This window comes from Myotis daubentonii, chromosome 2, assembly GCF_963259705.1.
Source record: "Myotis daubentonii chromosome 2, mMyoDau2.1, whole genome shotgun sequence".
Lineage (NCBI taxonomy): Eukaryota > Metazoa > Chordata > Mammalia > Chiroptera > Vespertilionidae > Myotis > Myotis daubentonii.
Window position 1 is genome coordinate 5849467 of NC_081841.1, and position 25340 is coordinate 5874806.

The 25340-nt window shown below is 41.1% G+C and overlaps 2 protein-coding genes across 10 annotated transcripts in view; one reads left to right on the forward strand and one right to left on the reverse strand.

The window, feature by feature from the left end:
• Positions 1 to 25340, reverse strand: part of TNRC6B (trinucleotide repeat containing adaptor 6B) — a 244137-nt gene that overhangs the window by 162801 nt on the left and 55996 nt on the right. For 7 of the 9 annotated variants that reach the window (XM_059681462.1, XM_059681458.1, XM_059681459.1 and 4 more), the window contains exons 3-4: positions 23701 to 23791; positions 18043 to 18110 (exon numbers count right to left, since the gene is read on the reverse strand). In XM_059681462.1, coding sequence (XP_059537445.1) covers positions 18043 to 18110; positions 23701 to 23745 — 113 coding nt within the window. In that variant the 5' untranslated portion in view covers positions 23746 to 23791. Of the gene's footprint in view, positions 1 to 18042; positions 18111 to 23700; positions 23792 to 25340 lie in introns of those variants that run through there. The other 2 variants (XM_059681463.1, XM_059681456.1) reach the window with 2 other exon arrangements.
• RPS19BP1 (ribosomal protein S19 binding protein 1) overlaps positions 1 to 25340 on the forward strand; it is a 519247-nt gene that overhangs the window by 54844 nt on the left and 439063 nt on the right. The gene's annotated exons all lie outside the window — the stretch shown is intronic.

The following is a 25340-nucleotide window of genomic DNA, read 5'->3' on the forward strand; positions in this document are numbered from 1 at the left end:
TCTCTAAAACCAATAAAAAAATATATTAAAAAAGAAAAGAAAAGCAACTGCTTGACTGTTCAAAGAATAAGAAGGATGGATCATCAGGAGGCTAGGACATGTGAACAGAGAAGAGAGGGATGAGATGAACCCTAGAAGGTAGGAGGAGCTAAATCATACTGGATCTTGCAGGCCACAGTAAGGATTTTATTTTAAAGACAGTGGAAAGACATGGAAGAATTTTAAAGCAGGAGAGTGAACAGTGCCATTTTATCTGCTATTCACCCTCTACCTAACACTAGGATCAACAGGCTTTTCAAGGGACTAGGAAAATGTTTAGGACCTGAAAGGATACATTTGCAAGTCCAAAATACAAAAAGAAAATTATAACCATAAAAATTAACAAATGCTTAAATGTCCTCAAAATATAACCCAGCAATTTTATTCACTATTAAATTTAGCATTTATAAAACTTCATTATATTTGAAAACAATTCTCACTTGGCAGTGAGATTTGTTAACTGTTAAGAAATGTTAGGTTAATTATAATTTAAGTAAGTTATTTGTAGCCAAATAATTTCAGAAGCAAAACAGTACAATTATTTTAATGTGTGATAGCAAAAATAAATAAATGAAACCACATATTTAATATGGGATGTGGGTACCTTTTAATATGTTTCCTATAAAGTGGGACAAAGTTTCTAAAACCTCCCAAAGTAAGAATTCCAAAGACCCATGGAGGTCTTACAGCCACTTTAGAAACATCAGTTGTATGTTTTCAAAAGCTCATCCTGGCTTCTATGTGGAGAATACATTATAGAGGACCAAGAGGAGAAGCAGAGAGACAAGTTGAAAGGTGACTGCCACCATCTGGGTGAGGGAGGGTAGCCTGAACCAGGTGGAGGTGGTAGAGATAGAGAGAAGTACATAACATATTTTGAAGCTAGCAGTGATTCTTTTTTTTTTTTAAATATATTTTATTGATTTTCTACAGAGAGGAAGGGAGAGAGAGAGAGAGAGTCAGAAACATCGATGAGAGAGAAACACCGATCAGCTGCCTCCTGCACATCTCCCACTGGGGATGTGCCCACAACCCAGGCACATGCCCCTGACCGGAATCGAACCTGGGACCCTTCAGTCCGCAGGCCGACGCTCTATCCACTGAGCCAAACCGGTTTCGGCTAGCAGTGATTCTATCATCAGATAATTGGTTGTTGTTAGGAATACAATCTGTGACCATGAAATATAGTAAGGTCAATCAACACTTGCAAAAATAAGAATCCAGGCCCTGGCCAGGTAGTTCAGTTGGTTAGAGTGTTGTCCTGATACACCAAGGTTGCCAGATAGATCTCCAGTCACAGTACATACAAGAAACAACCAATGAATGCATAAATAAGGGGAACAACAAATCAATGTTTCTCTCTTTCTCTCTCTCTCTCTCCCTCCCATCCTCTATCTAAAATTAATAAATTAAAATACAAAAAAGACTACAAACTTGACTCACCATTCATTCATGAAGTCAAAAACTATTTTTTGAACATCAACTATATAATAATATACTATACTAGTACCAGGTCCAGGGGGATACAGAGCTGAATGTTAACGCCTTGAAGGACAGAGGCATGTAAATCCATAATTAAAATATAGCATGGTAAGTACCATAATTAAAGTATAAATAGAGATATGAGTTACACTATAAGAATACAAAGGATTAACTGCTGGGAGAGTCAAGAAAGATACCACAGGAGAGATGAGATTTTGAAATAAGTCATAAAGAGTAAGTAGGAGTTTGTCATGTAGAGAATATAAGAAAGGCAAAGGCTTTTCTAAGTCTTAATCAGCTTCAGTACTATCAATGGCGAGGAGGAAGGCTGACAAGAAAAAAATATAAATATAAGAGCTGTTTTTCCAGGGTTCTTACCGCCAACAAAGTCAGGAGGTGGAAATAGTAGCTAAAACTACATCGAATCTCCAATGTAACTAGAACCCAAAATTTCTGGACTGTAGTTGGAAAATAGAATGTTAGCATTCACACTCTTGTTACATTTAGAAATTAGAATGCTAGCAGACTTTTTTAGGAAACATTTTAAAAATTCTTAAATTCATTAGAACCAGGCCTCAAAAATCAAGTTTGCATTTGGAATGAGCCTTCCTCGACACCCCAGTTTGATTCCAGTGTCCTCCTCTGTGCTTCCTGTCACCCAGTACATATCTTTATGGTAGCACACCCATACACTAGTACTATTGTTACCTATTTACTTGGTGCCTCCCCCTCTGAACTATGTGGGGCAGGGTATGTAGGCTTTATTTCTGGATCTAGTACTAAGGAGGAATTAAATTAATGTTTGTTGAATGAACAACCAAATGAATAAGCAAAGAAGTAAAAAGATGAATACTATGAACCTAGATATTTATAGGGTACAAAAAGAGACAACACTTAAAATCCTATAATTGGGAGATAAAACATATACACAGGACAGTCACAAGACAGTGTAAGATAAATTGTTAACTGTCTGGTTCTACCCTATGAGAGACAGGAATTAGAAAATGGAGACAGTACAGCTCAGTTAAGCTGGGCTCCAAAGGAAGGACAAAATCAGCCTGGTCAAAACAGATGCTTTAATATGCAGCTAATGAAGCTTACTGTAAGCTGTCGGACTCTTCGCTTTCATGGGCTCTCCCAAAGCCTTAGAAGGGGTCCTAACACTGTGCCCAAATGATCTTCCTATTTTTATTGTGGTAAAATAAACATAACAAAATTTCTCATCTTAACCATTTTTTTAAAGATCTCTAACTTTTTTAGAGAGAGGAATGGAGAGGGGGAGAGAGAAACATTGATTGCTATCTCCTCTAAGTGCAGGCCTCCCACTGGCAACCCCTTGGTGCACAGGACAACTAACTGAGCCACATCGGCCAGGACTCATCTTAGCCATTTTTAAGTGTACAGTTCAGTAATGCTAAGCATATTCACATTGTTGTGAACAGATCTCCAAACTTCTTCATCTTGCAAATCTGAAATTCAATGCCCATTAAAAAACTTCCTTTTATTCCCCTCCCTCCAGCCCCCAGTAACTAACACTCCACTTTTTATTTATATAAATTTGACTACTTTAGATACTTCATATAAGTGAAATCATACAGTATTTGTCTTTTTGTGACTGGCTTGCTTCACTTAGCATGATATTTTCAATGTTCATACATGTTGTAGCATGTGACAGGATTTCTTTTATGGCTGAATAAAATTCCATTATATGTATACACCACATTTTGTTTATCTATTCATCTGCTGATGGACATCTGGATTACTTCTATCTCTTGGCTCTTGTGAATTGTGTTGCCATCAATATGGCTATGCAAATATTTCTTCCAGAACCTGCTTTCAATTCTTTTGGATATAAACCCAGAAGGTAGTTCTATTCTTAATGTTTTAAGGAACCTCAATGCTGTTTTCCATAGCAGTTACACTATTTTATAACCTCACCAACAGAGCACAAAGGTTCCAATTTCCTCACATCCTTGTCAACACTTGTTACTTTTTATAGTAACCATCCTTACGGGTGTGAAATTATCTCAATGTGGTTTTGACTTGCATTTCTTTAGATGATTAGTGAGGCTGAGTATATTTTCATATGCTTGTTGGCCATTTACATATTACCTTTGAAGAAATGTCTATTCAAGTTTTTTGTCCATTTTTTAATTAAGTTACTTGATTTTTTTGTTATTGAGCTGTAATTCTTTATATATTCTGGATATTAATCTCTTACCAGATGTATGATTTGCAAATATTTTCTCCCATTCTGCAGGCTGCCTTTTCACTCTATGGATTGTGTCCTTTGATGTACAAAAACTTTTTAAAATTTAAAGTAGTCCCATTATCTAGTTTTGCTTTTTGCCTATACTTTTGGTGTCATATCCAAAAAACTATAACCAAGTCCAATGTTATGAAGTTTTTCTCCTATATTTTCTTCTAGGCGTTTTATAGTTTTGGGTCTTTAACCCACTTTGAGTTAATTTTTCATATGGTGTAAGGTAAGGGTCCAACTTCATTCTTTTGCAAGTGAGTATCCAGTGTTCCTAACACCACCATTTGTTGAAAAGACTCTCTGTAGCACCCTTGTTGAAGATCACGTGACCTTATATGTGAAGGTTTACTTCTGGGCTTTCTATTCTATTCCACCAGTCTATGTACTGTCTTTATGCCTATACCTCACTGTATTGATAACTGTAGCCTTGTAATATATTTTGAAATTAGAAAGTGTGAGTTCTCCAACTTTGTTCCAAATTATCATTTTTATAAAATGTATGAAAGCAAGATATTTTCATCATAATCTTAATTCAGATGTTAAAACCGCAGCTTCTATCCACTTAACTATACTCCCAAGATGAGTCCCCAAGTCAGTAGAGTTAGAGTAGCTACAAGCATTTTGGGGATCTCTATAAAGGGAAAGTTAAATTGGTGATATATTTACTAAATTGGTTTAGTAGAATATATTTATGTGGTTCTCAGCCACTTCCATGTATGGTCAAGGTATTGTTAACCATCAGTTTGTACAAAAGATGTTACTGGAACAAATCACTCTGTACCATGACAGAAATATGCAGGGCCAGATCATATATCATATCATAAATATATCAATTCAAAGAGTACAGTCAATGTACAAGAAAAATGAAGGCTTGTAATTATACCTCTTATATAAAAATCTTGTAGTTCATATATAAAAGATATTTGGTAGTAGTTTTCCCAAAGGTGGTAACAATCTTACAAATTTATATGATGCTACTAATAAGAAGTTGTGAAGCTGAAAGGAACTTTTCTAGTTTGTCAATAATAAAAACCGTTTTTTGGTTAATCACGTTATAGATAATACTGAATTATCTCTCTATTCTATTTTTAGAAAATATCACAGCATTTTTATAATATGAAGGGGCAATATATTTTCCCTACAGTCAAAACAATGTAGGGAAAGAAGTTTCACAGCAATGTGTTTAGACAGTGAATTAATTCAAATATAATGATATTTTTCTGAATTTTGTATTTGACAACTTTTTTAAAGTTATCATTTTTGTGATTTCTTTCCTCATCTATAATAATAAAAGAGTAATATGCTAATTAGGCTGGACGACCTTCTGGACGAAGCCAGGGCTGCGAGGGAAGCCCGGGTCCTGGGTGTCAGAGGGAAGCTGGTGCCAGCAGCTGGGGGAAGGAAGGCCTACTCTTGCTCGAATTTCATGCATCGGACCTCTAGTTGTAAATAAATATTCATTTTTGTACCTAATTTGTATTGGAAATTAATTTTCTTTTTCCTAAAAACATTCATGTAAAACCCAGATTTGCTCCTGGTCTCCTGGCCTGACGAAGGCATGCAGGGGGAAAAAAGCCAGATGTGCATGGACGACCTTAAGGAGAGCCACTGGGCAGGAGCAGGAAGATCCTTTAAACAACAGAGAAAATACACAAAGGTAGGTGAAAGGCATCTTATGGAGGCCCTCAGAAGCAAAGAAAGAGTTCAGACTTGGATAAAAAGGTATTTTCTGCAAAATAAACAGTAATTAACAACTAGCTTACAGGTAGGAACTCTTAAAAAGAAGAACAGTGATAAATCGGGTCCGTTGGAATATATTCTAGAAAGCACTGAATGTAAGGTCAAACGTGACATGTTATCAATTCACTTTTGTTGTTGTTATTAATCCTCACCTGAGAATATTTTTCCATTGATTTTTTAAAAAATATATTTTATTGATTTTTTACAGAGAGGAAGGGAGAGAGAGTTAGAGTTAGAAACATCGATGAGAGAGAAACATCGATCAGCTATCTCCTGCACACCCCCCACCGGGGATGTGCCTGCAACCAAGGCACATGCCCTTGGCCGGAATCGAACCCGGGACCATTCAGTCCACAGGCCGACGCTCTATCCACTGAGCCAAACCGGTTAGGGCGATTTTTTTTTTTTTTTTTTTTTTTTTTTTTACAGAGAGTGGAGTGGGGGAAAGAGAGAGAAACATTGATGTGAGAGAGACACATCGACTGGTTGCCTCCTGCATGGGGATTAAGCCTGCAATCGAGGTACATGCCCTTGACCAGAATTGACCCTTCAGTCCTCGGATGGACATTTTATCCACTGAGCCAAACTGGCTAGGGCTCAATTCACTTTTCTTCTGCAATAACAAATAAAATATTCTGGGGTTTGGATTTTTAATAAACCCACCTCAGATTTTCAAAGTGAGTATGTAGAACAGGGATTCTTAATAGTCAGTGGAAAGTTACTGACATCTTTATTCATCCAGTATACAGTATATTTATTGATGCTTTCTGTAGTGACCAAGCCACAAAAGTCTCTGTCCTTGAAGAGCTGAAGACCTAGCATAAAGCCTTAACCTGACTTTTCACTGCCCACCATCATATTGTACCTCTTCTTTACGACAGTCTCCCAATCTACTTCAGCCCAAGCTTTAGCTCACAGAGATTGCGCTGGGAAGGGAAACCCAAACTCAGGCAGAATGCTCAGGGCAGAAGTGTCCTTAGCCTCCAGTGGTCATAAATTTTGGGGAAAATGAAAACTAGCTTCTCTACATTACACCATTGAAGATTACTGCAGCTGAACGTGTATTTATTTACTTACATTTACAACATGCTATGTATTTCAAAACGTGTTACAAATACATTTCGTAAAACGTTTTACAACTACATAACAATAACAAAAAAGAAGACTTAAAACACCAATTTCAAGGAACTGGAAAAATACATCTTGCCTTTCAAGTAATGTTTTTTTCATAAAGGCATATTATTTGTCCATAAGCAAAATATAAGCTAAATAAATAAGACTTTTATTAAATTAACTGCAGTTTTCTGAGAGTTCATGATCTAACCTATTCATTGTTGTTTAAAGTCATCACCTTAACTCAGTGGTCAGCAAACTGCGGCTCGCGAGCCACATGCAGCTCTTTGGCCCCTTGAGTGTGGCTCTTCCACAAAATACCACCTGCGGGCATGCACGTACAGTGCGATTGAAACTTCGTGGCCCATGCACAGAAGTCGGTATTTTGTGGAAGAGCCACACTCAAGGGGCCAAAGAGCCGCATGTGGCTCTCGAGCCGCAGTTTGCCGACCACTGCCTTAACCTATAAGTAGTAGCAACCCACACAGTTTGTAGTCATTTTCAATTATGACACATATCTCCTGAAGTTATTCTTATTGTAATTAATCTCAGACATCCAAGGAAAACCTCATAAAATAGATTTAGAACTCATTTATTATGATTCTGAGACTCCTGGGGAAAAATACGTTTTCAAAGAATTAATTTTTTAAAGTAACTTCAAATGCAAATTAGAAAATTTATTAGCAACTGAAAGTTTCCCAAAGACCTAGTACAAATGTTTATGGTTATTCTAAAATTCCCAGCAGCAAAAATTCCATGAGCATAACTATCATCTATTTGTGACATTTTCAAAACACCCATTAACGTGAAAATAAAACTCACTTCATTTCTCCCAAAAACTATCTGGTAAGATTATATAGAAATCCAACTATTCTTCTGAGGTTCAGCTTATTGCTGTGTAATAACAATGAATTTACTCAATCATTCACTTTGGTACTTCTTATAAGTTTATTTCAACATGTACAAATTTTAATGGTTCAAAGGAAAAACAGTGGTGAAAACTGATGGTAGAATGCAGAAAATATAATGATTTTTTTTAAAAACAACCTTTCCTATGGCTTGTGTTTTGATGATAATTATCTATAAGTGATTTGGAAATATTACCTTTTTTTTTAAATCCTCACCTGAGGATATGTTTTCTAAAAAGTATATTTTTATTTATTTCAGAGAAGATGAGAGAGGGAGAGAAAGAAACATTTATATAATCCTATCTAATAAAAGAGAAAAATGGTAATTGGCGTACGACGATACCCTTTTCATTGGCTAATCAGGGCTATATGCAAATTAACTGCCAACTATGATTGGCAGTTAACTGCCAACAAGATGGTGGTTAATTTGCATATGTAGGCACAATGCAGGGAGGCGAAAGGGAAAGCAGGAAGAAGCCCCCTGCCACTGACAGTGATCGGAAACCCAGGGGGGAGCTAAGAGCTGGGGGGCCCCCCAGCCATGATCGGAGAATCAGGCGCCTTTGCCGCCCTGGCCAGTGATAGCAGGAAGTAGGGGTGGAGCCAGCGATGGGAGCTGGGCACGGTCGAAGCTGGTAGTCCCGGGAGCTAGGGGTCCCTTGCCTGGGCCTAAAGCGGAGCCCACGATCGCGGTGCTGCTGCAGCTGCGGGTCCCCGCTGCCCGGGCCGGACACGTAGGGCAGAGGCGTTAGGCCTGGGCCGGGGCGGAGCCTGCAACCGCGGGGAGCTGGCGGTCCCCTGCCCAGGCCTGACACCTCTGCCAGAGGCCTCAGGCCTGGTCAAGGGGCCGATCCGGTGATTGGTGATCGGAGGGTGATGAGGGTCAACTCCTCTGGCCGAGGCATCAGGCCTGGGCGGGGGGCGAAGCCGGGGACTGGGGGGATATGATGGTCCCCTTGCCCAGGCCTGAAGCCTGGGTCAGAGGCGTCAGGCTTGGGCGGGGGGTGGAGCAAGCGATCAGAGGGAGGTGGGGGTCCCCTGCCCAGGGATGATTCCTGGGCCAGAGGCCTCAGGCCTGGGCGGGGACCAGAGCCAGTGATCAGGGGGAGATGGGGGTCCCCTGTCCAAGCCTGACACCTCTGGTGGAGGCGTCAGGCCTGGGCAAGGGGCCGTTCAGGCGATCGGAGGGTGATGGGGGTCTATGCCTCTGGCGGAGGCGTCAGGCCTGGGTAAGGGGCTGATCAGGCGATCGGAGGGTGATGGGGGTCAACGCCTGAGGGCTCCCAGTATGTGAGAGGGGGCAGGCTGGGCTGAGGGACACTCCCCTCCCCACACACACCCAGTGCACGAATTTCGTGCACCGGGCCCCTAGTAAATAATAAAGGGGTAATATGCAAACTGACCCTAACAGCAGAAAGACTGGGAATGACTGGTCACTATGACACACACTGACCACCAGGGGGCAGACGTTCAATGCAGGAGCTGCCCATGGTGGTCAATGCGCTCCCACAGGGGGAGCTCTGCTCAGCCACAAGCCAGGCTGCCAGCTGCCAGCACAGTGGTGGTGGAGGGAGCCTCTCCAGCCTCCTCAGCAGCGCTAAGGATGTCCGACTGCAGCTCAGGCCTGCTCTCTGCTGGCAAGTGGACATCCCCTGAGGGTTCCCGGGCTGCCAGAGGGATGTCTGACTGACAGCTGAGGCCTGATCCTCCGGGGAGTGGGCCTAAGCCAGCAGGTGGACATCCCCCGAGGGGTCCCAGACTGCAAGAGGGCACAGGCCAGGCTGAGGGACCCCCCGAGTGCACAAATTTTTGTGCACCAGGCCTCTATTCTATATAATAAAAGGCTAATATGCAAATTGTCCCCTTGACTGGGAGTTCAACCAGGAGGTCGACCAGGGGGCAGGGCTGGCCGGCCACCCCCCCCCTCGGCCCCTCCCCTTGGCCTGACCCACCCCCGATCGGCCCTTGCCACCCCGATCGGGGCGGGGCCGGCCCACCGAATGCCTGTGGCCCCTCCTCCCAGCTGGGCCCACCCCCAACTGGCCCCCCCCTACCCTGATCGGGGGTGGGGTTGGCCGGCCAACCTCCTGCATCCCCTCTCCCCAGCTGGACCCCACCTGTGCACGAATTCGTGCACCAGGCCTCTAGTCAATGATAAGAGAAAATCATTGATTGGCTGCCCACCGGGGATCGAGCCTGCAACCTCAGCATGTGCCCTGACTGGGAATCAAACCATGACTTCCTGATTCATGGGTCAATGCTCAACCACTGAGCCACTCCAGCTGGGCAAGGATATGTTTTATGTATGTATGTATGTATGTATGTATGTATGTATGTTAATCCTCAATGGAGAAAATTTTTCTCACTGATTCTAGAGAGTGGCAGGGAGGGGGTAGAGGAAGGGAGGGAGAGAGAGAGAGAGAGAGAGAGAAATATCAATGTGAGAAACATTGATCGGTTGCCTCCCACACACACCCCGACCTGGGATCAAACCTGCAAATCAGATAAGTGCCCTGACTGGGAATCAAACTTTTTGGGGTACAGGACTGCCGGGGTCCAACCCCAGCGGGTCCAGGGGTCCCCAAAGGTGTGGACGGAGTCGGCGAAGAAGGAAGGACACAGAGACAGCGTTCGGTTGATCAGCAGCCTAGCCAGGATCTCTAGCCCGGATCTCCAGCCAAGTTCTTGTCTGGATCTCCAGAGAGGTTCTGCTTCGGATCTCCAGCCAGGTTCTGTCCAGGTTCTCCAGGCAGGTCCAGTCACCAGGTTCTAGTCAGGCGCTCCTGCCAAACTCTGCAGTCAGGTTCAGTCCAGGATCCCCTGCCATGCTCTCTCGCCAGGCTCCGCCGCCAGTCCCTGTCCAGGATCCTCTGGCATGCTCTTGCCAGCGAAGTTCTTCTGTCTCTAGGCTCCGTGTAGGTTCTGTCTTCTGAATTCTGTCTCCTGAGTTCTGAGTCTTTCTGTCTTGTTACAACTGTATTTATACCAGTTGATTCAATCCTATCAATCTCTATTACAAAGGTTAGGGCGTTTCTTATCTCCATTCCAGGGAGAAAAGATTATGTAGTTTAAGCATGATTGTTCGTAGTTAAAGGGATTAATTACCCGCCTGGCACTTAGTTGAGGGGTTTTATTCCCTCCCTAACTTCAGGGGAAAATCCCTACCTGGGGATTCAACCTTTCTCGGAGAGGTGACTTTGGTTAAAACACAGCGCCAAGAAGGTGAGCAGACATATTAAGAACCGTATGCCATATATGCCAGGTCCCTTGAAACAGCAAGGATGGACCGGCTCCCGGCAAATTCCCCCTTTTTTATTTTTTAAAAGCAAGCATTAAAAAGAAAAACCTGAAACGCTCTCTTGTATCCATTTTAAGAGTAGGATTGGCGCTTTCTGCTATTACCTGAGTCCTGATCTTTCACCCCAGGGAGAGCTTGCCAATCCTGCACTTTCCCGGGGTGGAAAGGCTGCAGTGGGGTTAAGGATAAGGCTCCTTGGGCCTACCTTCTCCCATGCCTCTACATTTACCTTTCCGGCACCTTTCCTTCCTCAGAAAAGCATGGACGTATTTCTTGTATAAAATGTTCTGCCTGACTGGGAGTAACCTTAATTCCTCTGCTAACAAGCATATATGTTAAAAGATCAATACGGAGTCTTTTTTCTTTAGACTCAGTATGGCACATCTTCTTAATCTAAAGATCAATACAGAGTCTTCTTTCTTTGGACTCAGTATGGCACATCTTCTCAATCTAAGTTCTGTACTATCCACCTTCTTACCCTACTTATCCTCTATAGGGGGGTCTGTAGCACCCTGGTGGAGTCCTATCCGTCCCGAGTGTGGGGTTCTCAATGGGGGGGGCTTACCTAAGGGAATCCTGTTCCAGGGGTTCCCAAAGGTGTGGACGGAGTCGGCGAAGACTATCCACCCTCTTCCTATGGTGGAGTCTGATCCGTCCCGAGTGTGGGGGTTCTCAATGGGGGAGGGGGGCTTACCTAGGGGAATCCTGTTCCAGGGGTTCCCAAAGGTGTGGACGGAGTCGGCGAAGACTATCCACCCTCTTCCTATGGTGGAGTCCTATCCATCCCGAGAGTGGGGCTTATGTAGGGGTCCCTGTTCGGGCGCCAGATGCCGGGGTCCAACCCCAGCAGGTCCAGGGGTCCCCAAAGGTGTGGACGGAGTCGGCGAAGAAGGAAGGACACGGAGACAGCGTTCAGTTGATCAGCAGCCTAGCCAGGATCTCTAGCCCGGATCTCCAGCCAAGTTCTTGTCTGGATCTCCAGAGAGGTTCTGCTTCGGATCTCCAGCCAGGTTCTGTCCAGGTTCTCCAGGCAGGTCCAGTCACCAGGTTCTAGTCAGGCGCTCCTGCCAAACTCTGCAGTCAGGTTCAGTCCAGGATCCCCTGCCATGCTCTCTCGCCAGGCTCCGCCGCCAGTCCCTGTCCAGGATCCTCTGGCATGCTCTTGCCAGCGAAGTTCTTCTGTCTCTAGGCTCCGTGTAGGTTCTGTCTTCTGAATTCTGTCTCCTGAGTTCTGAGTCTTTCTGTCTTGTTACAACTGTATTTATACCAGTTGATTCAATCCTATCAATCTCTATTACAAAGGTTAGGGCGTTTCTTATCTCCATTCCAGGGAGAAAAGATTATGTAGTTTAAGCATGATTGTTCGTAGTTAAAGGGATTAATTACCCGCCTGGCACTTAGTTGAGGGGTTTTATTCCCTCCCTAACTTCAGGGGAAAATCCCTACCTGGGGATTCAACCTTTCTCGGAGAGGTGACTTTGGTTAAAACACAGCGCCAAGAAGGTGAGCAGACATATTAAGAACCGTATGCCATATATGCCAGGTCCCTTGAAACAGCAAGGATGGACCGGCTCCCGGCACAGGACAACGCTCCAACAAATTAAGCCACCCAGACACAATTTTTAAACAAGCACCCACAAGAATGGTTAAACTAGGTGGTCAAATATAACACAAAGAATCCTATATAATAAAAGGCTAATATGCAAATTGTCGCCTTGGGAGTTTGATTGACCGGGAGTTCGCTCGCTATGACGTGTGCTGACCACCAGGGGGTGGCACAGAACAAAGGAAGGCCCCGGCAGGCAACTGGAAGGCCCCAATCGGCCTTGATTGCCAGCAAAGCCTAGGGACCCTACCTGTGCATGAATTTTGTGCAGCGGGCCTCTAGTATCCTAATAAAAGGAATTCTTTCTATAGAGATTTGGGGAGAATAAACTCCAATTTAAGATGAATTCAAGGAAAATAGAGCTGTAAGTTAAGGAGTTAGAATAGGAACAGAAATAAAGATAAGGTAAGGACAAACTGTTAGAATTTACAAAAGATCTGTATAATTAATAATTCAGAAAAATCAAAAGGGCTTTTTATAACTAGACCTTTTAAGTTGGGAAGAATGTATGTAATAAGAAGAGAATTTAATCAAGATATTAGAGTTAAGATATTTAAAAAAATAACACCTCAAGCACAAAGCCATATTACACCAAACTGAGAATAAAGATCAGTATTTACTCCACAAATTACATTCTCTTCTCTGAATCAATATAAAACTGTCTTCAGCACTTTGATCTCCTTATAGGACTCCTATGAAAGCTCTGAACAGATTCCCCCTTAAAAAGGGGCGGGGGAGGCATTCCATGGGAGTAGAAATATAGGAACTGATACAATTAATTTTATCAACAATTCTTAAAATATGGATACTGTCTATAAAACACATTATTAAATAAGATTTTTGTTTGAAATAGATTGCAAAAGGTGTCAAATTTAAAAAACACATTTCAGAAGAATTATGTCAGAAAAAATCTAGTTGTTTTAAAATATACAGAAAACAGAATAACCAAGATGGCGGCATAGGTTAACACCGGAGTTTGCTGCTTTGAACAACTACTTCAAAAGTGAAACCAAAAAACGGAAGGGACATCACCCAGAACCACAGGAACGCTGGCTGAGTGGAAGTCCTACAACTAGGAGGAAAGAGAAACGCATACGGACACTCAGAGGAGGCGCAGTGCTGAAGTCAAATTCTGAGGTGCGGAGTGCGCGGAGCGGGCTGGCGGAGGAGGGCGCGGTTGTTGTTTTCAATCGGGAGGGAGTCGCAGACTCTGAGCACCAGATCCGGGCGAGTCTTTAGGGACCCAGACTCAAACGGGAGAAGCGGGACTGTCTGGCTTCAGTCAGAGCGAGTGCAGCTTTCTCTCTGAGCTTTGCAGCGGGTGCTGGGACTCAGAGAGGCAGAGCCCCTTGGGACAGGACTGAGAGCCGCCATAACTGCTCTCTCCGGCCCACCCTGTTGATCCTGTGCGACCCGCCCCGCCCAAGCCCTGCACACAGGCATTTGCCGGATAGCCTCAGGCAAAGGCTAGATTAACACCTCCCTAGAGGACAGAAGTTCTCTCAGTGCTGACACAGCTGATTCTCATAGCCACTTGGCCTGGAGGTCAAACCCTCCCTGGAATTAGCTACAACAATCAAGATTTATGTATAAGACTGCGAACAAAGACCACTAGGGGGTGCACCAAGGAAGCATAACAAAATGCGGAGACAAAGAAACAGGACAAAATTGTCAATGGAAGAAATAGAGTTCAGAACCACACTTTTAAGGTCTCTCAAGAACTGTTTAGAAGCTGCCGATAAACTTAATGAGCTCTACACGAAAACTAATAAGACCCTCGATCTTATATTGGGGAACCAACTAGAAATTAAGCACACACGGACTGAAATAACGAATATTATACAGACGCCCGACAGCAGACCAGAGGAGCGCAAGAATCAAGTCAATGATTTGAACTGCGAGGAAGCAAAAAACATCCAACCGGAAAAGCAAAATGAAAAAAGAATCCAAAAATGCGAGGATAGTGTAAGGAGCCTCTGGGACAGCTTCAAGCGTACCAACATCAGAATTATAGGGGTGCCGGAAGATGAGAGAGAGCAAGATATTGAAAACCTATTTGAAGAAATAATGACAGAAAACTTCCCCCACCTGGTGAAAGAAATGGACTTACAGGTCCAAGAAGCGCGGAGAACCCCAAACAAAAGGAATCCAAAGAGGACCACACCAAGACACATCATCATTAAAATGCCAAGAGCAAAAGATAAAGAGAGAATCTTAAAAACAGCAAGAGAAAGAAACTCAGTTACCTACAAGGGAATACCCATACAACTGTCAGCTGATTTCTCAACAGAAACTTTGCAGGCCAGAAGGGAGTGGCAAGAAATATTCAAAGTGATGAATACCAAGAACCTACAACCAAGATTACTTTATCCAGCAAAGCTATCATTCAGAATTGAAGGTCAGATAAAGAGCTTCACAGATAAGGAAAAGCTAAAGGAGTTCATCACCACCAAACCAGGATTATATGAAATGCTGAAAGGTATCCTTTAAGAAGAGGAAGAGGAAGAAAAAGGTAAAGATACAAATTATGAACAACAAATATGCATCTATCAACAAGTGAATCTAAGAATCAAGTGAATAAATAATCTGATGAACAGAATGAACTGTTGATTATAATAGAATCAGGGACATAGAAAGGGAATGGACTGACTATTCTTGGGGGGGAAAGGGGTGTGGGAGATGTGGGAAGAGACTGGACAAAAATCGTGCACCTATGGATGAGGACAGTGGGTGGGGAGTGAGGGCGGAGGGTGGGGCGGGAACTGGGAGGAGGGGAGTTATGGGGGGGAAAAAAAAAGGAACAAATGTAATAATCTGAACAATAAAGATTTAATTTAAAAAAAAATAAAAAAAAAAAAATAAAAAAATAAAATATACAGAAAACAGGAAGATTAGTAGGGGAAACAGCATAAAAGAAGAATCTCACTTTTATTTCTAAATCCACGTTTACTGTTTAAATGTTTTATGACAATCATGTATTACTTTTATAATTAAAAAAATAAAAGAATGGCCCTAGCCAGTTTGGCTCAGTGAATAGATCTTTAGCCCTTGGCTGAAGAGTCCCAGTTCAATTCTGGTCAAGGGCACATACCTCTGCTGCAGGCTCCTCCCCAGCCCAACCCTTGGTCAGGATGTAAGCAAGAGGCAACCAATCAATGTGTTTCTCTCACATCGATGTTTCTATCTGTCTTTCCCTCTCTCTTCCACTTTCTCTGAAAATCAATGGGAAAATATCCTTGGGTGAGGAATACAAAATAATAAAAGAATGAATGGGAATTTGCATTAAGTTATTCAGTAATGTGTCACTTTCAGGATCTACAACGTAGATCCTTTGATTCAATCATCCTTTGCTGACTACAGTTCTGAGATACAAAAAAAAAAAAAAATATTTCTGTTGCCTAAAACAAGAACACAGCACCTCTGTTCCCTACTTCCACAGAAGAGGTGAGTAGGTCTATGGGAAAAACACCTCGTGAGAAGATTTAGTTCTGCTTTCTCATTTCGATGTATGACTGCAGACCAAGCCCAGAAAAACAAAACAGGATTCATCTGTGAAAAGGCAGTATAAGACTTGTTAATACAAAACAAGGGAGAATGGTAAGACTACAACACATGATGTTTCGGGTCCACTGTGGCTGTTTGAAACGCTCTCCAAAAGAAGTGCAGTTTGTATAACATAAAACTTGTGGGAGAATCTGCCCCAGCTATGTTTCCTGAATACCTAAAGAAGCCGATTCAGGAGAGGGGTTACTGCAGTAGGTTTTTAAAGATAAAGACTGGTTTGTTTGAGAAATGGATACCCTCCAGAGAATAGAACTTTCATCTGTGTTTTAAAAATAGGCTTAATGCCATTTTCATTGTTTCCCCCAACTCCCTCTTATCCATGAGACTTTGATCTTGACAACTGCATTTTGCTAACTATAGTATTTTTCAGGAACATAGCTCCCAAGGTGGACAAAGGATTTGTGTTTAAGAGATACTATAAAACACTTTAAAGTCAGAAAGATCCGGGTTCAAATCCTAGCTTCAATTTCAAGCTACATTACCATGAGCAAGTTAGCTACCTTGATCTCTGAATTCAATGGAGACACTGTAATGAGCAAAGTATTCTGTGCACAGAAAACCCGGTCAAACGAGAGCAATGCTTTTTATAAAGACCTCTGACAAGAGTAGAGTTGTAGGGTTTGGGAAGTGGGCAGAGGGGCAGAAAGAAATACCTGAAGTGTTCCTGTAATTTCACTGGGACTAGATGTTTGGTATTCTAATTTGTTAAAGATAGATTCCAACAGCCCATGCAGAATATAAGTGCATTTGACAGAATACAGCTAAGTTAGGATTTATACCGTAAGCTATTTTTAAAACTGCCTGCTTAGCAAATTAAGCCAGCTGTGAAAATATCCTGGTTTCCATTCACAACAAATATGAGATGAACATTCTCCTTTAATGAACCTGGCCATGTGGCAGCATAGCTATTCTGCATAATTCATTCCTAAGGGCTGCAAGACATAATTTTCCTAAGACAGACCAAAACTAAAAACTATTTTCTAGAAACTAAAAAAGTCGAAGGAATGCAATTTCTCTACAGATTTTCAGTAAATTCCATGAATCACTGAACCATTCAAGTTAGGAGACTACTGTCTGAATAAATAATAGTAGTGATATCAGTCCTATTAACTATCTTTTTAAAAAGTATATTTTTATTTATTTCAGAGAGGAAGGGAGAGGGAGAGGGAGAGAAAAACATCAATGATGAGAGAGCATCACTGATCGGCTGCCTCCTGCATGCCCATAACTGGGGATCAAGCCTGCAACCCAGGCATGTGGCCCTGAACAGAATCAAACCTGAGACCCTTCAGTCCACAGGTCAATGCTCTATTCACTGAGCCAAATCGGCAGGGCTTAACTATCTTTTTCTTTAACAGGACATATGAAACACCAGTATGCTCTGAAACACAAATTTTCAAGGTCTGTGACAGAGGGCAAAAAAACCACTCATTACCACCAAAAGCTACCCAGAGGACTCCCAATTTCAGATTTAAAACTTAATCACTTTTAAATCAGGAAGGAAGAGATCCTGAATTATTCAGAATTATTTGGCTAAGTTACATTATTTATAAATCCTATTCCTAGGGAAACAATTTGTGATTTAAACAAAGATCAGAAGTATAAATAACTCAATGGAAAAGAATTTCAGGAAGTACTATTCAAATAAATTCACACTTGGAATGCAAGAAAACAGCCTATTAATTTCATCACTTCATAAAGACACTGCTAAGAAAAGGGTATACAATTTTGTGCTTTCTTTGGAAATCAACCCGAGTGAATTAGTTCCATTTGGAACATCCTCTTAAAGCCTTTGCTAAAGTGTAACATAAATTCCGATTACTCAAGTATGAAAAACTACAAAGCCAACTTTCTTGTCCCTCCAGTTAGTGTGTCTATAAATAGAAGCAATGCATTAACAGCAGCCAAAGCAACTGGTGAGTTCCACAATGTGCCCAACATATACATGCCTGCAAACATGCTCTCAGCATGTTTAACCAAAGTGTTTTTGAAGATCTGTAATAAGACCCTTTTTAAATAAAGTGTGACTCACTGTTTGCTTTCTTCACCAGGAGGTGGAGTCTTGCCATGCCCTTCCATTACAAAATCCTCCTGTTCCACCTGCAAAGGCAAGCACCACAGGTCAGCAGCAGCCAGTCACTATGGTGTAACTCACCCGGAAGTGCCAGAGCTGCCCTTGCAGACCACATCGGACCAGACAGCTTTGTTGAGGCTGATGTCAGTGCACACATCTGGAGTCCCCATCTCCTTCAGGGCAAATGCCTGGATCTCTCTGAGTGCCCCAGGGGCACGCTTCTTGAAACCCACTCTATGGATGAGCTTGAGTGTTGATGGTGTATTCTCCCTCATTGTCACTACTGTGCTGATGATAGAATGGCCCTTCTTCTCACCACCCTTCTTATGCTGGACCCCAGTTGGAAAGCCAGCTTTCGACTTTTATTCTTCTCTAAGAACTTCTTATTGGGCACCTTATGGGGCTTTGTCAAGGAGAGGGAGGCTGCTCCCATCCTAAGTTTACTTAGTGATCTAAAACTTCTGGAAAAAGAGTTAAAATGTTGCAAGAGAACCTTATGAGAAGCTAGAGATGATCTTGATCTGAGTTCTGGTTATAAGAATGCACACATTCATGAAAAAAAAATCACTGAACTATGCATTTTATGCATTGAATTGTATGAATGTCAGACTTTAGTTAGAAAATAAGTGACAAATTGTTTAAATGTATTAAATTACTTGAAACCTAAATCATTTCCTCAAAGACAAAAATGACTTTTCAAATTATACTGTATTATAAAATTTTCTTGATCCCTCATCTTTAACAATCCTCTCCAATTAAAGAGCTCTAAATTGTGAACCTTAGCCTCTGCTTATTAGTTTAAACAAACAAAAGGCTTATCTATACTTAATTTTTAATTAGCATAATAATGATGAGAAGAAATAATTTTAAAAGCCTACAGCTTCAATAACCTCCCTATACTGGCTTCCAAATTTTTAACTTCAGCCTTCTTTTGCATACAAGTCTTCCCCACTTGGATGGTTTAACAGGGCCATAACAAAACACCATCTTGCCTCAAATTTCCTCTCCTTTTTATATCCCTTTTCTCTGTGAATAGTGCCAGCATTCACTAAGATCCCCAACAGGAAACGTATAATCATACAAGATTCTCCAAGCTTCCTTAACCCCACACATCCTATTAATCACCAAGTACCATGGCTTCTATCTCCTAAATAGCTCTCATCTCCATCACCCCTTCTAATCCCTTTTCACTGCCATAGTTAAAGCCAGCTTCTCTAAATCTCACTGGTCTTTGTGCTTCTGAGTCCCATCTCATTTCAATCCATCTTCTAAACCACTTTCATGAAGTGGACTTGGTAAATTGCAAATCTGATTACATCACTCTCCTTGAAATTATTCAATGGCACTCTATCACCTATCCGGAGGGATAGTTCAATTCATTTGCCTAAGTGATCTTTTTTTTATCTGCCCTGCTTCATTCACCCATGAAGCACACACAAACTCCTCACCCTCTCTGCCTTTACATATAATGTTCCATCTTGCTTGGAAGCCCTGGTCTTCCACAACATGTATACTTTAAATTCCCACTCATTCCTTAAAGTGCCAATTTAAATTTTTCCCAGAAGGCACTATCTCCTTCACCAGGATTCATACCTTTTCTTCATCTCCATCATCTCATAAGGCAATAAACAGTTCAAAAAGATCACTGCTCCTTATTGCCACTTCCTGTTTTCCTCAAGTCCATGCCCAGTCTCTCTGCATCCTAACTTATTCTTTCTACAAATTTCTTGAACATTTCTGGACTTAATTTGATTACCTCCACCATTCCTCCCCATTGGCCACATCTTCAGAAGTTTCAGTATATTTATTCATAAAACTTACACCATATCCTCACCTTTCTTCCACTATTATTAATTCACCAACATATTACATGCTAGGTGCTGTGCTGAGATAATAGTGAAGAAGACAGTTTTTGCCATTAAAAAAAAACTTACAGATTAGTGGTAAAGACAAACAAAACCAGTCACTTACAATACAGTGTGAGAAAGCAATGAAACAACAGGAAGCACACTTAACTCTCTCAAGAAATCTGATCCTCTCTGTCTTAGGTGACCATCTCTTTCCTGCTTCAGTTGGAAATGGGCAGGACCCAAGGCTGAGCCTCACCATCAGTCTGTACTGCTGCACACCCAGGTCTATGAACTCTGAAATCCGTCTCAGACCACAAGCGTCTCTTCCACTCCCTCCCTCCGTGTGAACCTGCAAGGAGTCCTCATAGTAACATCTAGTCCAGCCGCGGGCAAACTACGGCCCGCGGGCCGGATCCCGTTTGAAATGAATAAAACTAAAAAAAAAAAAAAAAGACCGTACCCTTTTATGTAATGATGTTTACTTTGAATTTATATTAGTTCACACAAACACTCCATCCATGCTTTTGTTCCGGCCCTCCGGTCCAGTTTAAGAACCCATTGTGGCCCTCGAGTCAAAAAGTTTGCCCACCCCTGATCTAGTCTATAGTTCTTTTTCCTCAGATTCCTTTCAGAGCCTCACTTGATAGACACAGTATAATCAAAGTTCTTTTTTTGTGCATTTTTTTTGTTTTCCCTGGAACTAATAATTACTATTTCCTCTTCTTTTACTTTCTCTCCATATTTCTGACTTAGTATTTATTATGTATTTTTCACCAATTCATCCTCAAACTTTCCAACAGAGCTGTAAGTCACCTTTACCTCAGTTCAAACACTTCAAATAATCTATCAATTTCATTCCAGGCCTGGAGACCATCCTCAGGGGTTTTCCCTTATTCCCATCTGGATTGTTTGCTAATTAGCTGACACCTTGCCAGGGATGTCTCTTCCCCTTCACCTCTGGAATTCCCTGCTCTCTTTCCTATATTGGAGCAGCTGTTTCCCAGATCCTTTGTCTTTCTTTTATGGTTACTCCCTCATTGAGGTGGAATGGATATTATTTAGTCTAATTGATTCTAAACTGATAAACTATTACAATAATTTAAAAATCAAGAAAGCCAGTCTTTTCCTTTTTTCTCAGAAAGAAGGTGGAAACTAAGTTTATGACACAATAAAACATTCTATGTTGGTCTAATTACATGCTCACCAAGTTCCAATTACAACTTAGCTCTTCAGGGAGAGAATGTATTAACCAGAGGATCCACGAGTCCAGTCTTTCTTAACATTATAAGTTAATAAATTAGGAACTTCAGAAATCCTGAGGTCTGTGTATCTTGAGTGTCCTGAGTGTCTGTGGCTCTGTGTGTCTGGGGGAGATTCCTAGAGTATGTGTGTATCCCAGATTCTGACTAACCCTGAACGAGATTCAGGATCTAGATGAATCTGATATGAAACAAACAAGAGGACAGTATGATATCTATTCCTCTCCCCAACCTATGGACTGTAGAGAAGGGAGATTCAGAAAGAAGCTGAAAGAGCTGTTATCATGAGAGACCCGAACTTGGGGCTCAAACAGTACTTCTGCGAAGCCCAGCCCACAAAGTACAACAGAGCAGAGAAGGGGGTGGCCTCTCCAAACTCAGTGAAACCCTGCATGAGGCCAATGGGCAGCCAGGACTGGTCTGATGGGAATTCACAGATATAGTGGAATCTCGTTTCTTGAACTTAATTCACTCCGGAAGGTTGTTTGAAACCGAATCACTTTTCCCCATTAAACTGAATTAATCCATTCCAGACCTCCAAGTGATTCCCTGTTTTAACCTTTCTTTTATACAGTACATGTTTAATGTATATTTAATCTATAAATGAACACTTAAAACAAAAAAAACCAAAAAGGACATGAAATATAAATGAAAATTTAACAAAAAGGGAAGGAAATGTACAGTAAAAAATGGAAGTTTAATAATTATAAGCAGCAACAAAAGCAAAAAAACCATGAAAATATTCACAGCACAATATACTGTGATTTTAACACTGATAAATTGACTCATACTTGCACATTCTCTCCTTTGTTTGTCGTCTGAGACATGTGACTGATCATACAGGTATCAGCATGAAAGGGTCGTCAGGTTAAGAAGTGAATTGTTTGAGATGGGAGACATTCAAGAATCAAGGTTTGACTGTATTTTTTTCCTGTCTTTAAGAAAATAATAATTTACTGATGTGCCCCAACTAGTTTAGCTCAGTGGATAGAGTGTCAGCCTGGGACTGAAGGATCCTGGGTTTGATTCCGGTCAAGGGCATGTACCTTGGTTGCAGGCTCGTTCGCATGCAGAAGGCAACCAATCGATGTGTCTTTCTCACATTGATGTTTTTCCCTGTCTCTCCCACTCCCTTCTACTCTCTCTAAAATTCAATGGAAAATTATCCTTGAGTGAGGATTAACAAAAAAAAAATAATTTACTGATGTGAAATTCACCTAACATAAAATTAACCATTATAAGTTGAACAATTCAGTGGCATTTGGTATATTCACAATGTTGTACAACTACCATCTCTATCAAGTTCCAAAACATTTCCATCACCCCAACTAGAAACCCTGCACCTAGTAAGTACTTATTTCTCATTTTCTCATCTCCCCAAAACAACCCGACTAACATCAGGCTGTATTTTATCTCAATGTATTTATCTATTCTGCATATTTCATATAAATGGAATTACACAAAATGACCTTTTGTGCCTGGCATCTTCCACACAACATGTTGCTTTGACCATTCCCAGTGACATTTCGACACCTCTCCACTTTTACTCCGGTGAAGGAATAAGCCTTTCCCCAGCAGCAGGGGAGGCAAAAAAAGGAATCCCCTTAGGAGGGCCCAGGGCAGCTGATAATGCTATCAGTGCTGGGCACTGGCCTGGACACAGTGTGAGACACCCTTGGAACCTCCAGGAGGGACTAGAGACAACACTGAAAGGAGGAGGAGGGAGGTGAAGTGAGGGTGCTACTGAGGGTCCCATATGACCAAACAGAGAAAGAGCCAAGCAGATTCAGGACACAGAGGCAGATCATACAGTTATACATAAATACGCAGATAACTATCTATATACAGGGTTTGACAGTGATAACAGTCACTTAAGCTTTAGCTTGAAAAACCAAACCAATGGCATGACAGAGACAGTGATGAGGGTTGGACAGAATATGGATTTGGAATCTATATCCGTGGAGTCTGTGTCTTTCAAACGACTTTCAGAATAATTTATTTTGGCAATAAATAAATAAATAAATTTAATAAAACAAGCTACTACTTAAAATTTTATAATAAAAAATGTTTAAAAAGTAATCAGTGATGCCTCTGTGCAACAGGAATAAGAGACAGGCTTTTACTTTTTACTGTACACATTTCTGATTTGTTTTAATTTTTCAAATAAGTATATATATATATATAACTTGCATAACAAAACATTAAAAGGCAAAGTGAAATTTGTTTTAATTTTTCAAATAAGTATATATAACTTGTATAACAAAATATTAAAAAAGGAAATTATTCTACAAATTAATCATTAAGTTCTCCAGGAGTTCAGTAAAATCCTTTAAATTTCTCATGTAGCATAACAAAAATGGATATTGAGGGGAAAAAATCTCAATCTAAGGTTGTCTACCTTAAATCAATCTAATTTCTAAATTCAACTAAAACATCCACTCCACTCATCCACTGTCTCTGCTTTTCATTTCTACTCATATTGTTTGCACCTTTAGTAATTCACTGACCTTGGAACCGCTTTCTTCCGATACTTCTCCCTCATTGGTTTGCATGGGAACAGACTCTGTGCAAAACTCTGCAGAAACACACAAATACTGCCTAAAAGAGATAGGAAGAGAAAAACACACAAGGAATTCAGTTCAGACATTTGTTTCTTCAAAGATCAGACTGAAATTCTGTTACTGATACTGTGGACTGTGAAGTACAACCTTAACGTGTGTGTGTGTGTGTGTGTGTGTGTGTGTGTGTGTGTGTGTGTGTACATCTGTATGTCTATACACATATATCTGAAGTAGAGAGGGAATTTTCCTCACCTTGAGGGAGGATAGCTAGCAAAAGTTTAAGACATTGGAGTATTGAACAGTACTAGATAATTTTCTTTTTATTTGACTTTTGGAAGAAGTGATAGTGAAAATCTTCAGTAACTCATACAGTACAAATGCTGACCTGTCAGAAAGGGTGTCTACCTAAGTAAAGCACTGAACCAACTGTCATGCGGTAGCCAGTTGTACTGCCTGGATATTAAGCTAGACTGCTAAAATTGGCTGGGTTTCTTGGGTTTATAACTTACATTCAATACTTGTGATATTTTATGACTGAAATTAAGGTGTACTCTGATTGATCCTACTTGTTTTAGTTTAAGAAATTTGCTTAATAAACTAAATGTCAGTTAATTTATTTTTATAAGAGAACAGGCTATTCATAGGGCATGACAATAAAAAGTAATTTTCCTCCAAGAATCAAATGAGTCAAGTGAAAGTTTATTAAAATTTCATAAATTAAAATATACCAAAATAACTATAATTTTATGCAACATTCAAATTAATTCATTAAATAAGTAAGTACTGAGTAATCATTACTCAAAACTGACACAAAAATCTCTATTATACATGCAGGTACAAATATTTTTAAATGTTTCAAATGCTTTAAAAGGCTCATAGCGATAAAATATAAAAGCTAAAAAGATGCTTCATGGTGTACTTTTTGTGTGTGCAGAGAAATCTCTTTATGGGTGTAGCAGCTTGGGGGGCTGGCGATCTGGCTCTGGTGCAGGCTTCTCACTAACCAGCCACAAGACCTGAGGCCAAAAAGACAGTTCTGCCCGGCTGGCATGGCTCCGCGTTTGAGCGAAGACCTATGAACCAGGAGGTCACGATTCCCAGTCAGGACACATGCTTGGGTCGGGAACTTGATCCCCAGTGGGGGGTGTGCAAGAGGCAGCCAATTAATGATTCTCGCTCATCATTGATATTTCTATCTCTCTCTCCCTCTCCCTCCCTTCTCTGAAATAAAAAAATAAAATAAAAAATAAAAAGACAGTTCTGGGAATCTTGTTTCCTCATCAGCTAGGTGGGAAAAGGGAATCAAAATATCTACTATGCTCACCTAATGAGGATTTTGGGGAACTAATGCGTATTTATCTGATGTAAAACGTAAAACTGGTACAGTGGAAGCTCTCTCAGTCACCTCCTATTCATTCCTTCCAGATGAACTGACATTGCCCATTCCCTCTGTAAAACATGACTGATGCTCACAGCAAGTGAAACAGGCTTTCTCTAGTTGGTTTCGACCCTCACCTGTTTATGACACTTGTGCAAAAAACATAATTGCTCTTTCTATGAAAATTAAATGGATAGCACTGGAAAAA